The following is a 12025-nucleotide window of genomic DNA, read 5'->3' as shown; positions in this document are numbered from 1 at the left end:
GATATTAACCAAAGATCTTATATGCATACTAGAGGGCCCCTCGGCCTGGCCTGTGGGGATCAGGCTGAATCCATGCACTGGGCCTCTGACATCCCCCAAGGGGTCCCAGATTGTGAGAGGGCACAGGCCAGGCCGAGGGGATCCCCCCTCCCCCAGTGCACGAATCTGTGCACAAGGCCTCTAGTTTAAAAATAAGTAGATTTAAATACAGATTCAAATATAAATAACTTCATCTGTGTAACTCTAAGGAGTTAGTTCTCCATGAGGCATATCTATATCCTCCCTAGGGCTTAGTATTATTCCTTGCTTTCATTCATTCATTCATTCTCATTTAAAACATTCTTATTAAGAGCTCACTAGATGCCCTCTCTGATATATGAAGTTTTAAGTAAAATTTTGCCTATCTAAAGCCTCCTCAGAGCCTTAGTTTCCTCATTTGTAAAATGGGGTTGTTGATCCATTCTCTGCCTTTCTTGCAGGACTATGGTGAGGGGAAAGTAAAGAAATGAATAAAGGAGGATTCTTATGGTTGGGGGCTGAGTGAATGAATGCCCCTTTTAAGCTGAGCACAACGTCTGCCCTTAGTAGGAATGCAGCAACTACTTGTTGAGTGAATAAATGAATGCTTGAATGAATGAATGTTGGAATAAATGCATTTCCTCCCCCTCCCTGTCATAGTTTCTCTGCTCCTATGTTAACTTCATAGACAGGCCAGCAGAGCCAAGCCTTGCAGTCTGAGATAAGGCTTTTGGCGGGTGGCTCCCCATCACTCCTTCCAATGGGTGTGGGGACAGAGGGGTAATGCCGGTGCTGGTAGAACCGCGCATAGAGACGCACCAGGATGGTCTCTAAGTACCCGAGGTCGGTGCGGGGCTTCCTGCCCCTGTGGACCTTAATACTGGAGGCAGCTCTCATTATCATCTTCTTCTTTTTCGCCAACTATGACAGCTCCTCAAAGAGTCAGAAGAAGATTGTGGTGACTCATGGAGGTGAGTTCCCAGAGGGGAGGTGGTCACAGAGGCAAATAGGGGCGGGGGCAAAGGAGGTCTGTGGTCCTCCGGGAGCCTAAACGGTCCTTTCCACCAAGTCTCCAAGGACAGGGGTTCTCTGATCTTGTTCCAGAGATTGCACAAAGATGCAGCTCACAATGTAGGCTCTCTTTTAGGACCAGTGTAGGCATCACCTCTTCTAGGAAGCCTGCCTTGATTTCTCAGAACAGGTGAGGAGCCTCCTCTTCTGTGTTCCCAGAATTCCCTTCAACAAATAGTCTTCATCATTCTCTGCTTCCCCCAACTTCCCTCTCCTTAGCAGCAGAATTTCACATTGTTGGGTTGTGGGGTTTTGTTATCTTTTGGGGGTGTCTCTCATGCTCTTTTCTGCATTAACCACCTTTTGGAAGCTTTAGTCTATTGCCCCTCCTCCGTCCCCAGCCCTCTTCTCACTTTGAGGCTGAAAAGTCTGCATTCTGTCAGCAAATCCAAAGCCATAAGGTGTGACTGAAAGGGAGTGTAGGATGGTTGTTATTTTATATACAGCTAAAAATATTTACAGATGATGATGAGAGCAACTCAGGTGCCCACAAGACAGATGTCCACAGTGGTGTGGCTTTTGTTTTTCACAAAAACTGAGATGAGTTTTCAAGCATCTCATGATAATGGACAGATCTCCTTGTGAGGTTCCTGAGACAAAGCTGACCCTTGAGTCTGGTTGAGTCCTTGCTTGTTCCTTAGTGATGTCAAATGACTAGTTCACTGGAAGCAAATGGAAGGTACTCCTAGGCCCTCAGCAGTGGAAAGTAGGACAAAGAGATGACTTAGAGAGGGAAGCCCCTACACCACTTAGTGGGCTGGCCCAGAGGGGCCCTTGCAGACAAATAAGGCCTGGGCACAGTTTTAATTCATTTCCATTTACTTTAATTCTTTTCAATCCAATACAGTGTAATTCAATGCATTCATTCATTCATTCATTCAACCCTCTATTACCACCAGTGTGGGATCCAGACACGTGCTAATTAGAGCTGGTATTTACTGAGCTTTTACTGTTTACCAGGCACTATTCTAAATGCTTTCACTGAGCCCTCACAATAACCCCAGGAGATAGGCACTGTTATGATCTCTGTTTTTCCTATGGACATTAAGTAATTTGCCCAAGGTCACTCAGCTAGCAACAGCACAGCGCATTTAAATTTAGGCAGCTTGGTTTTAGTTTGCATGCACTTAACCATTATTCTTCATGACCCCACTTTATAGTGAGGTTCAGTCACTTCTCATATAACCAATAGGCATGGGGGCCGGTGTTCCAACTTCATTGATTGGTTCCAGGGTCTGTGTTCTTCGCCCCTACGCTGTGCTGCTAACATAGATATAAAGTGTCCTCAGACACCTACTTTATATAGACCCACAGAGGAGGGCCCACAACCAAGCAGGAAGATGACTACCCAGCCAGGTCGTGGGCTCAGTAGGAGTTAATCATGTGAAAATGGAAGGCGGGCAAGCACAGCAGGAATCATTGTGTATGTTGCAGGTTCAATCTCAGTCCTGGTAGGGGCCAGGGGTCCACCAATCAATGTGTCTCTCTCATATGGATGTTTTCTCTCTCTCCCACCCACCCCTTCCCCTTTCCACTCTTTCTAAAAAAAAAAAAAAAAAAAAAAAAAATCAATGGAAAACATATCCTGAGGTGAGGATTAAATAACTAACTAACTAAATGATAAATAAATAAAAATAAGTAAAACTGCAAGTGCTAATATCTTCCTCCAGCAGCCTCTATGGACTGTCTGGAGCATCTTCTGAGGTGTGTTCCCTACTCTGATGACAACTGGTCTAGATAACCTGTGATGAGGCCAAATGGGCATGGGGAGTGGAGGAGAAGCAGAGTCAGATTCAAGAGATATTTCAGAGGTAAAATCAGCTGCACTTGGTGAAAATGAAGTTGTCAAAGATGGCTTCAGATGTGTGGTTTGGCAGATGGAGGTGCTAGTTCCTGAGATGACAAGCAAGGGGAAGGGCAGATTGTGGAGTAAATGAATAAGGATATGTTCATTTTAGGCTTGGGGTTTCGGTGCCTATAAGATAATTAAGAAAAGCAGGGTGTATCAGTTATCTATTGCTGCATAACAAACCACTCCCAAACTTAGTGGCTTAAAATAGCAACCATTTAATTTTCTCACAATCATGATCCTATGGTTTAGCACCTGTGGCTGGGCTCAGCAATGAGGTTCTTCTGCTGGTTTCACCTGAGGTCACTCATGTAACTCCAGCCTGGAGGATTAACTGGGGCAGATAGCCTCAGATGGCCTCATTCACATGTCTGATAGTTAGCCACTGTGGGTTGGCAGCTAGCCCGCGTGATGCCAGCAGACGAGCCCGGAATTCTTCATATGGAGGCAGAAGAGTTACTGCAGTAACAGAGGGCAAGCCCCAATGTGCAGGAACTTTTCAAGACTCTGCTTGTATCATGTTTGCTAATGTCTCATTTGCCAAAGCAAATCACAAGGCCCAACCCAGGTTGGGAGGGATCTACATTAAAAGACATGATTCATTGGAGGCATTACTGTAACAATCTGTCACACAGAGCCTGCTCTAAGACTGCCAAATTGGGGGTGAGGGGTGCAGCCTGGGCCCTGCACTGTGACTGCCACCCAGATCCCTCCCCCTGTACTCCTCAGAAGCAGGAGGAAGAGCTACTGAAAGACAAGAGGGCTTTGCCAGTGACACAGGAACACCCCCCCCCCCCCCCGGTACCTTCCACATCTGAGCTTTGGCTGCTCTGGTTGTGAAATCACTTTTTCTCTGCAGGGATGACGGTGGGATAGTCTGTGGGGAGGGGAAGGCAGCGTGGGGCTCCATGGATGGTCCCAGTAGGGGCTGCAATAATCTGCCCAATCAGCAGTGGAGAACACAGTGTGAAGGTCAAGCCCACACTCTGAGGGCAGAAGGTGGTCCTGGCATCAGAGCTGATGGTGCTGCTGTGTCTACAGGCCAGAAGGAGGGCCAAGGGTGGGTGGGAACATAGAGCAAGGATCACCGGGTCATCCAGGCCCGAGGAGGGGTTGGCAGGGGGGTACAGTCTTACCCAAAGTCACACAGCTAACAAGTGGCAGGCATGGGATAATAATTACTAGTACTTACCATGCATCCAGTGCTAAGTTGAGTGATTTCCAATGCTAGCCAGCAAGTTCAATGTTCACAACAATCCTCTCATCGTGCATCATTGTTTTCATACCCATTTTACGGATTAGGAAGCTGGGACACAGAGGTAGAGCCACGCTGTGAACTCAAACCACCTCACTCAGAGGCCCACATGCTTCACCATTACACGATATATGCTGTATGGTGAGGCAGGATGGTGTAGTGGCTGTGCCCAGATAGTCAGGATTCAGATCTCCCACCACTGTTTGCTAGCTGTGTGACCTTGGCATCTCTGTGCCTCCCTTTCCCCATCTGTAAAATGGGGATAATATACCTACTGCATGAGGTTGTTGCAAGTTAAGGCTGTCAGGCGCTTGGAACAGAAGCTGGTATGTGGAGGGCACCGTATATGTGCCTGCTGTGACCATGATAGTAATTATTGCCTCATCTCATGCTCCTGGGACTTTTGTAAACATCTGCTGAAGGCCTGCCTTAGATGGTGAAATTCCCCTCTGGCGCCCAGTCACTGGGCCCCTGGAGCGCATGAATTCCTTATCAGCCAGGAGCACCTTCGAGTCATTAGCTTATCAGACCAGCGGCTGATGCAGGTGCAGCACAGGCTCTGAGAGGTGGAGCTGACACCAATGAGGACACCTGGAGCTGGGACCCAGCCCTGAAGGGGGGTCCAGGCAGTGAGATGTGGGAGAAGCAGGTGTGGGCCTAGTGCCCTGGGAGGGGAAGCGGGAGGGAGCAGGGGGTGAGAAAAAAGGGGGCCTGAAATCATGTTATTTACTGACGAGTGTGGGGTGCATGGGCTCTATCAACAGCTCCCAGAAACTGCCACCCTAATTTCATGCCCCTGGCTGAAGCACACCTCCCCTCAGGGACAGTGTGGGGCCTTGGGGAGGAAGGCCCGGAGCTCCTGTACCCAGCAGGGGGTGGCTGCTATGCCTGTGAAGTCCCCACCCAAGATCTTTCTCATCTTCAGGGCCCCACCTCTGCCCTAATCCTGGTTACCCTCCTCCCTCCCAATGTGCAGGTATAAATTCTGGCTCTACCAGCTGAGGCAAGTTTCTTTTTTTAAAAAAAAAAAAATATTATTATTGATTTCAGAGAGGAAGGGAGAGGGAGTGAGAGATAGGAACATCAATGATGAAAGACAGTCATTGATCGGCTGCCTCCTGCACGCCCCACACTGGGGATCAAGCCCACAACCTGGGCATGTGCCCTGACCGGGAATTGAACCGTGACCTCCTGGATCATAGGTTGACGCTCAACCACTGAGACACACAGGCTGGGCTGTGGCCAGTTTCTTAACTCCTCTGTGCCTCAGTTTTCATATCTGTAGAATTGTCATAAGAATAGCACCCACCTTGAGGGTCGTTGTGAGAACTAAACCAGACAGTCTGTATAAAATGGTTAAAACAATGTTGGGCCCCGCTGGCGAGCTTCTCTTCCCTCTTTTCTGCATGATCTGAGCCGAGTCACTGGCTCCTGGGCCTTACTGTCTCGTGTTTGTGATCAGGAGTTGAACCTGGTCCTCAATAGCAGCAATAATCACCTTTCCTGAGTGTCAGCTACTAGTATGTGCCGAGCACTGGTCCTGAGGCTCTACACTTGCTCCTATCAGTATGCTTAGTAATAGCAATAGTTGCTACATTTCCTGAGCACTCAGGAATCGGCCAAGCAAGCTCTGACTTTATGCTTAACCAGCTTAGCGCATCTAATCCTCCCTCAACCCTGCATGGCATGCATGTACTATCCCCATTATCCAGATGAGAAAACTGAGGCTCAAAGAGGTGAAGTAACTTGACCAAGCACTCTCAAATGACCTTTAATGTCACTTCCAGCTGCCATTCTGTAAAACTCTAATTTCATGCAACCCTCTACCTCAGCGATTTTGAACCAGTGTGCCACAATAATTTTTTAAAATATATTTTTATTGATTTCAGAGAGGAAGAGAGAAGGAGAGATAGAAACATCAATGATGAGAGAATCATGGATCAGCTGCCTCCTGCTAGGGATGGAGGTGGCAACCAGGGCAGCCGTGACTGGGAATCAAACCATGACCTCCTGGTTCATAGGTTGATGCTCAACCACTGAGACACATCGGCCGGGCGCCACAGGAATTTTTAAAGCTTGCAATACCTGACTATTGAGTCAGGGGCACTGACCTCTTTCCCCTTAGATTGTCAAATAAAAAAAATGACAACATGCCAGGCTGGTGTGGCTCACTGGTTGAGCATCATCCTATGAACCAGGAGGTCACGGTTTGAATACTGGGCACATGCCCAGGCTCAATCCCTAATGGGGGGCATGCAGGAGGCAGTTAATCAATGATTCTCTCTCATCATGGATGTTTCTATCTCTCTCTCTCCCTTTCTCTATAAAATCAATAAAAAATATATATATATATTTTTAATATGACAACAGCCAACACAACAATAGCCCTCTGGTGTGAATGAATCAAAATTATACCGTTTTTGTCAGATCGGCAAAAAAATAGAATATATTTTTTGATGTGCTGCAAAATTTTAGTAATTAGTTTATGTGTGCCCTGAGATGAAAAAGGTTGAAAATCACTGCTCTATCTTATCTGCTTCTCTTCCTCCTCCTCGGTGTCTCCTCCCTTAGCCATCTTACAGGACCTTACGGTCATGGCAGCCCTGGGCTTGGGCTTCCTCACCTCGTCTTTGTGGAGATACGGCTGGAGCAGCGTGGCCTTCAACCTCTTCATGCTGGCCCTCGGGGTACAGTGGGCAGTCCTGCTGGATGGCTTTCTGGACCATCCCCGCTCTGGGAAAGTGGTCATCAAACTGTCCAGGTAACCCAATGGCTGCTGGATTCCTTTTGGGTTCTTGAGGGTATGGGGCCCATGAGGGTGGATTCTAGAAAAGCCAGATGTCTACTTATCTTCCTAGCATCAAAACTATGCAATATTTAGGGCATACTTATAGTAGCAAATTTCTCATTGTTTATCTAAAATTCAAATTCAAATCCCTAAGTGTTTTCTTTATTATTGGGTATAATTTTGGAAGGTTACCCAGTTAATAAAAAGAAAAATTCATAGAGTTAAGACAAAAAGAAATAGAAATGTCACACTCAGCGAGACAGTCTTTTGAAAAGAAAGAAGTACACTTAGTCCTTAAATGCTGATCAACAAGAAATAGCCATACCTTTACTTTCTATAAATCAGTTTTGATTAATTTAGATGCATTTATATGAAATTCTAAGAACCAGAAAAATTAACCCGTGTTACTAGAAGTCAGAATAATGGTTACCCAGGGAAGGCGGTAGTTATTGATTAGGAAGGGGCACAAAGAACCTTATGGGGTACAGTAAGTGTTATTTGTTATCTTGAGTAATGGTTTCACAAGGGTATATACTAATATATTGAGCTATACACTTTTTAAAAATGATATTATCACTTGACAGGAGGAACGAGGTAAATTTTTCCCTTAAATTTTATTATTTTTGTTTGTTTTATGGAACTCTGAATCTCTGTCCTGCCCAGATGATGGTAACTCTCATTTTAGGCATCTTGTGGAACTGGTCACCTCTCAAGGCCACTCCATCCTCTGCCCTGAGTCCCTGCTAAACCTCTGAGCACTGCTGTGGAGCATCTGTCTGTCTATGAGCCAGGCACTTGACAAACACGATTCTGTGTAAGCCTTCTAGTAGAGGTCTAACCTGGTGTACAGGCAAGGAAACAGGCTCAGAGAGGGTAAGGCACTTGTCTAGGGTCACACAGCTAAGTGGTGAGATGGCTTTAGCTTTGTCACACTCCAGGTAGTCAGGACATGAAACATAGAATAGTCAGCTCCCTACTGGCCCTGAAAAAAATACTCTCCACGTTTTTTCTTCTAGAACGTTTTAGAGCTAAACCCCATGGGGATTCGATAACCCCAGTAATCACATGGGATGCACCACAAGGCACTCCAGGGGCACTCTGACAGTGGTGGCCCTGTCTGGGGTTCCTGCTGCCTGGGCATAATGTCACACAAACCTTCAGCCTCCTGTGTTTCAGTCCACAGGCATCTCTGGGCTGCTCCCTTCTTTGAGGTCCTGCCCGCAGGGACCTGTTTATTCTTGACTCAACCTAGAAAGACAAGAAGAGGTCATTTACAGTCTGAGTGTACCTCCCTGCCCCGCCTCTGACCCGTGGATCCGCCCCAGTTGTGACCCCTGTTGAGACTGGCATCACAGATGTGAACAATGGGTTCCTTCCTGACCTTTCCAGCTGGACTGGGCCGGTGGGTGGCGCCCAGGCCTGCCTCCCAGGTGGGTCATCTCCCGCAGCCTCACCCGCTCTGTGAGGCCTGAGTTGGCACTGAATTGGTTCAGCCTTGAGTCATCCATGACCAGTTCCTGCAGGGCAGAGGCCTGACTTATTCAGCTTTGTCCTTTATTTTCCTCACAGAGTAAGGAATTCTAAAGAATTCCTGCTCCCTGTGAGACTCCTTCCCTTGCCCTTTGCCCCCTGACCTTTCCTATGAAGTCCTTGACCTTAAGCGGGACCCTACATTGGCAACAAGCACTGGGGGAGCTGTGTCCAGGCTTCAGAGCACAGTCTTTGAATCAGGCCAACTAGGTTTGAACCTCATGTTTGTCATTAACTGGGTGTGTGGTCGTTGCCAAAAAGTCTTCTCTTCTGGTCTCCATGTCCTCGTGTGTAAGATGGAGAGACTGCATGGTACCCTAGCACCATTTTCAGAGGGTCACTTGGATTAAAATTTAAATGAGGAAGTCCTAGCCACAGCAATCAGACAAGAAAAATAAATAAAAGGCATCCAAATTGTAAAGAAGTTGTCATTATTTGTAGATGACATGATACCGTATATAGAGAAAACTACTAGAACTAATAAATAAATTCAATAAAGTAGCAGGAAACAAAATTAATATCCAGAAATTGGTAGCATTTTTATACACCAATAATGAACTATCAGAAAGAGAAATTAAGAAAACCTCATTTACAATTGCATCAAAAAATAAAATAAAATACCTAGGAATAAATTTAACCAAGGAGGTAAAAGACCTGTACTCAGAAAATTATAAGATATTGAAGAAAGAAATTGAAGACAAAATAAATAAGTGGAAGCATATATTGTGTTCATGGACAGGGAGAATTTACATCATTAAAATGTTCATACTACCCAAAGCAATCAATAGATTCAATGCAATCCCTATCAAAATTCCAATGACATTTTTCACAGAACTAGATCAAATAATCCTAAAATTTATTTGGAACCACAAAAAAAAAAAAAAACACAAATAGCCACAGCAATCATGAGGGGAAAAAAGAACAAAGCTGGAGGTATCATGCTACCTGAAATCAAATTATACTACAAAGTTATAGTAATCAAAACAGCTTAGCACTGGGATAAAAACAGATCAATGGAACAGGACAGAGAGCCAGAAATAAATCCACTCCTATATATTAAATTAATATACGTCAAAGGAGGCAACAATACTAGTATACAAAGGGGTTAAGACAGTCTATTCAATAAATGGTGTTGGGAAAATTTAACAAATATATGCAAAAAAAAAAAAGAAAGAAAGAAAAGAAACTAGACCACCTTCTTCCTCCATACACAAGAATAAATTCAAAATGGACTGAAAAATTAAATGGAAGACCTGAAACCATAAAAATCCTAGAAAACATAGGTAGTAAAATCTCTGACATTGCTCTTAGGAATATTTTTTTCTGGTATATCTCCCCTTGCAAGAAAAACAAAAGAAAAAATAAACAAGTAGAACTACATCAAACCAAAAAGTTTTGCACAGCAAAGGAAATTATCAACAAAATGAAAAGTCAACCTCCTGAAGGGGAGATTATATTCATTAATGATACAACATCACTAATCATCAGATAAATGAAAATTAAAACCATAGTAAGATATTACCTCACACCTGTCAAAATAGCTATTGTCAATAAATCAACAAACAACAAATGTTGGTGAAAATGTGGAGGAAAGGGAATCCTCGTGCATTGCTAGTGGGGCTACAATTGGTACAGCCACTATGGAAAACAGTATGGAGTTTCCCCAGAAAATTGAAACTAGAACTACCTTATGACCCAGCAATTCCACTTCTGAGTATATATTTGAAGAAATCCAAAACACTAATCTTAAAAGATATATGTATGCACCCCTATGTTCATTGCAGCATTATTTACAATAGCCAAGATTGGAAGCAGCCCAAGTGCCCATAAATAAATGGCTGGATTAAGAAGATGTGGTCCATATATACAATGAAATATTACTTGGCCATAAAAAAGAATATCTGCCCTAACTGGTTTGGCTCAGTGGATAGAGCATCGGCCTGCGGACTGAGAGGTCCCAGGTTCGATTCCGGTCAGGGGCATGTGCCTTGGTTGCGGGCACATCCCCAGTGGGAGATGTGTAGGAGGCAGCTGATCGATGTTTCTCTCTCATTGATGTTTCTAACTGTCTCTCTCCCTTCCTCTCTGTAAAAAATCAATAAAAAAATATTTTAAAAAAAGAATGAAATCTTACCATTTGTAAAAACATGGATGGACCTACAGAATATTATGCTAAGTGAAATAAATCAGACAGAGAAAGGTAAATACCATATGATTTCACTTATATGTGGAATCTAAAGAACTAAATAAATGAACAAATAAAACAGAAACAGACTCATAGATACAGAGAACAAACTAATGGTTACCAATGGGAGGGGGGTTGGGAGGCTGGGTGGAAAAGGTGAAAGGATTAATAAGTACAAATTGGTAGTTACAATATACTCCTGGGATGTAAAATACAGCATAGGGAATATAGTTAATAATGTTGTAATAACTATGTATGGTGCCAGGTTGGTGCTGGAATTATGGGGGGATCACCTCATAAATTATATAAATGTCTTATCACTATGCTGTACATCTGAAACTAATATAAAATAATATTGAATGTCAACTGTAATTGAAAAAAATTTAAGTGAGGTGATGTAGTTGCAAGCCTGTTATACATGACACTTAATAAATTATTATTATTGTGATGTTGGTTGTAGCATCATCATTATCAACCCCAAGTGGAAGGGGAGTGTCTCAGAGCAAGGTGCTCAGGAGAGGATGGGTTGGTTTAACCACCTAGCCAGTGCCACCTCCCCCAGGAAGCCCTCCTTGATGAGTCCACCCTATACTGTTCTTTCCCTTCAATGTCTCCCTCTCTAGCCTCGTTATATCAGGGTTCATAATGTCAGTCAGCCCTGTCTCCCCAGCTGAATCATAAGTTCCTCAAAAACAAACATTGTTTTATCCTGAATCCTCACACTGAGCTTGCTCATTTGCCAAGAGGAGGAAGAAATCAGTAATAGTGCTAATAATGCCGGCTTCTACTCCGCAGTAGTTCTTTGCGCCGTCACGGTGCTAGCCACACAGGCACGAATATTCCTTCTAATCCCCACCGTACTGCCATGAGATTTTGTTATCATTCTTAGTCCACAGGTAGGGAAACAGGCTCAGTGAGATTAAATAGCTGCTCAAGCGGAAAAGCTGAGACTGGAAGCCAGGCTTGTCCTACTTCCAAACCCAGTATTTCTCCACTACCTCGGAGAGGGAGAGAGTTGGGTGGCGGGCGCGCGGGCGGCAGGTGAAGAGCGCCCTCTATTGAGCATTTGTGAGCAATGACGGCAGAAGAAAAGCCATGGGCAGAGTCCCAGTGGTCAGATCCCAGGAGGGAGCCCCGAGGGACCGTTTGGCCTGTAACTCGCAGTGACGTCCCTAGAGAACCTCTTAGCACCCTCAGTGTGGATGAGAGATCAGCCTCTCCGAGTGTAGAGGCCACCCTGATGGGGGAAAGGGATGAAGGAAACCCCAGGCTGGGCAGCATCAGTCCCCAGGTAGGCGGAAATCTTGCCTTTCTGTTCTCCTCTGTGTC

The 12025-nt window shown here is 44.8% G+C and overlaps 1 protein-coding gene across 1 annotated transcript in view; it reads left to right on the top strand.

The window, feature by feature from the left end:
- Positions 1-841: 841 nt before the first annotated feature.
- RHCE (Rh blood group CcEe antigens) overlaps positions 842-12025 on the top strand; it is a gene marked incomplete at both ends in the record, with an annotated part of 29605 nt that continues 18421 nt past the window's right edge. Inside the window, 2 exons of the mRNA XM_080657847.1 lie at positions 842-989; positions 6765-6954. Coding sequence (XP_080513973.1) covers positions 842-989; positions 6765-6954 — 338 coding nt within the window. The remainder of the gene's footprint in view (positions 990-6764; positions 6955-12025) is intronic.

Source organism: Plecotus auritus (genome assembly GCF_963455305.1).
Source record: "Plecotus auritus genome assembly, chromosome: 2".
In the NCBI taxonomy this organism is placed as follows: domain Eukaryota; kingdom Metazoa; phylum Chordata; class Mammalia; order Chiroptera; family Vespertilionidae; genus Plecotus; species Plecotus auritus.
Note: the sequence above shows the minus strand (reverse complement) of the source record. Positions and strands in the feature narration are given on the sequence as shown.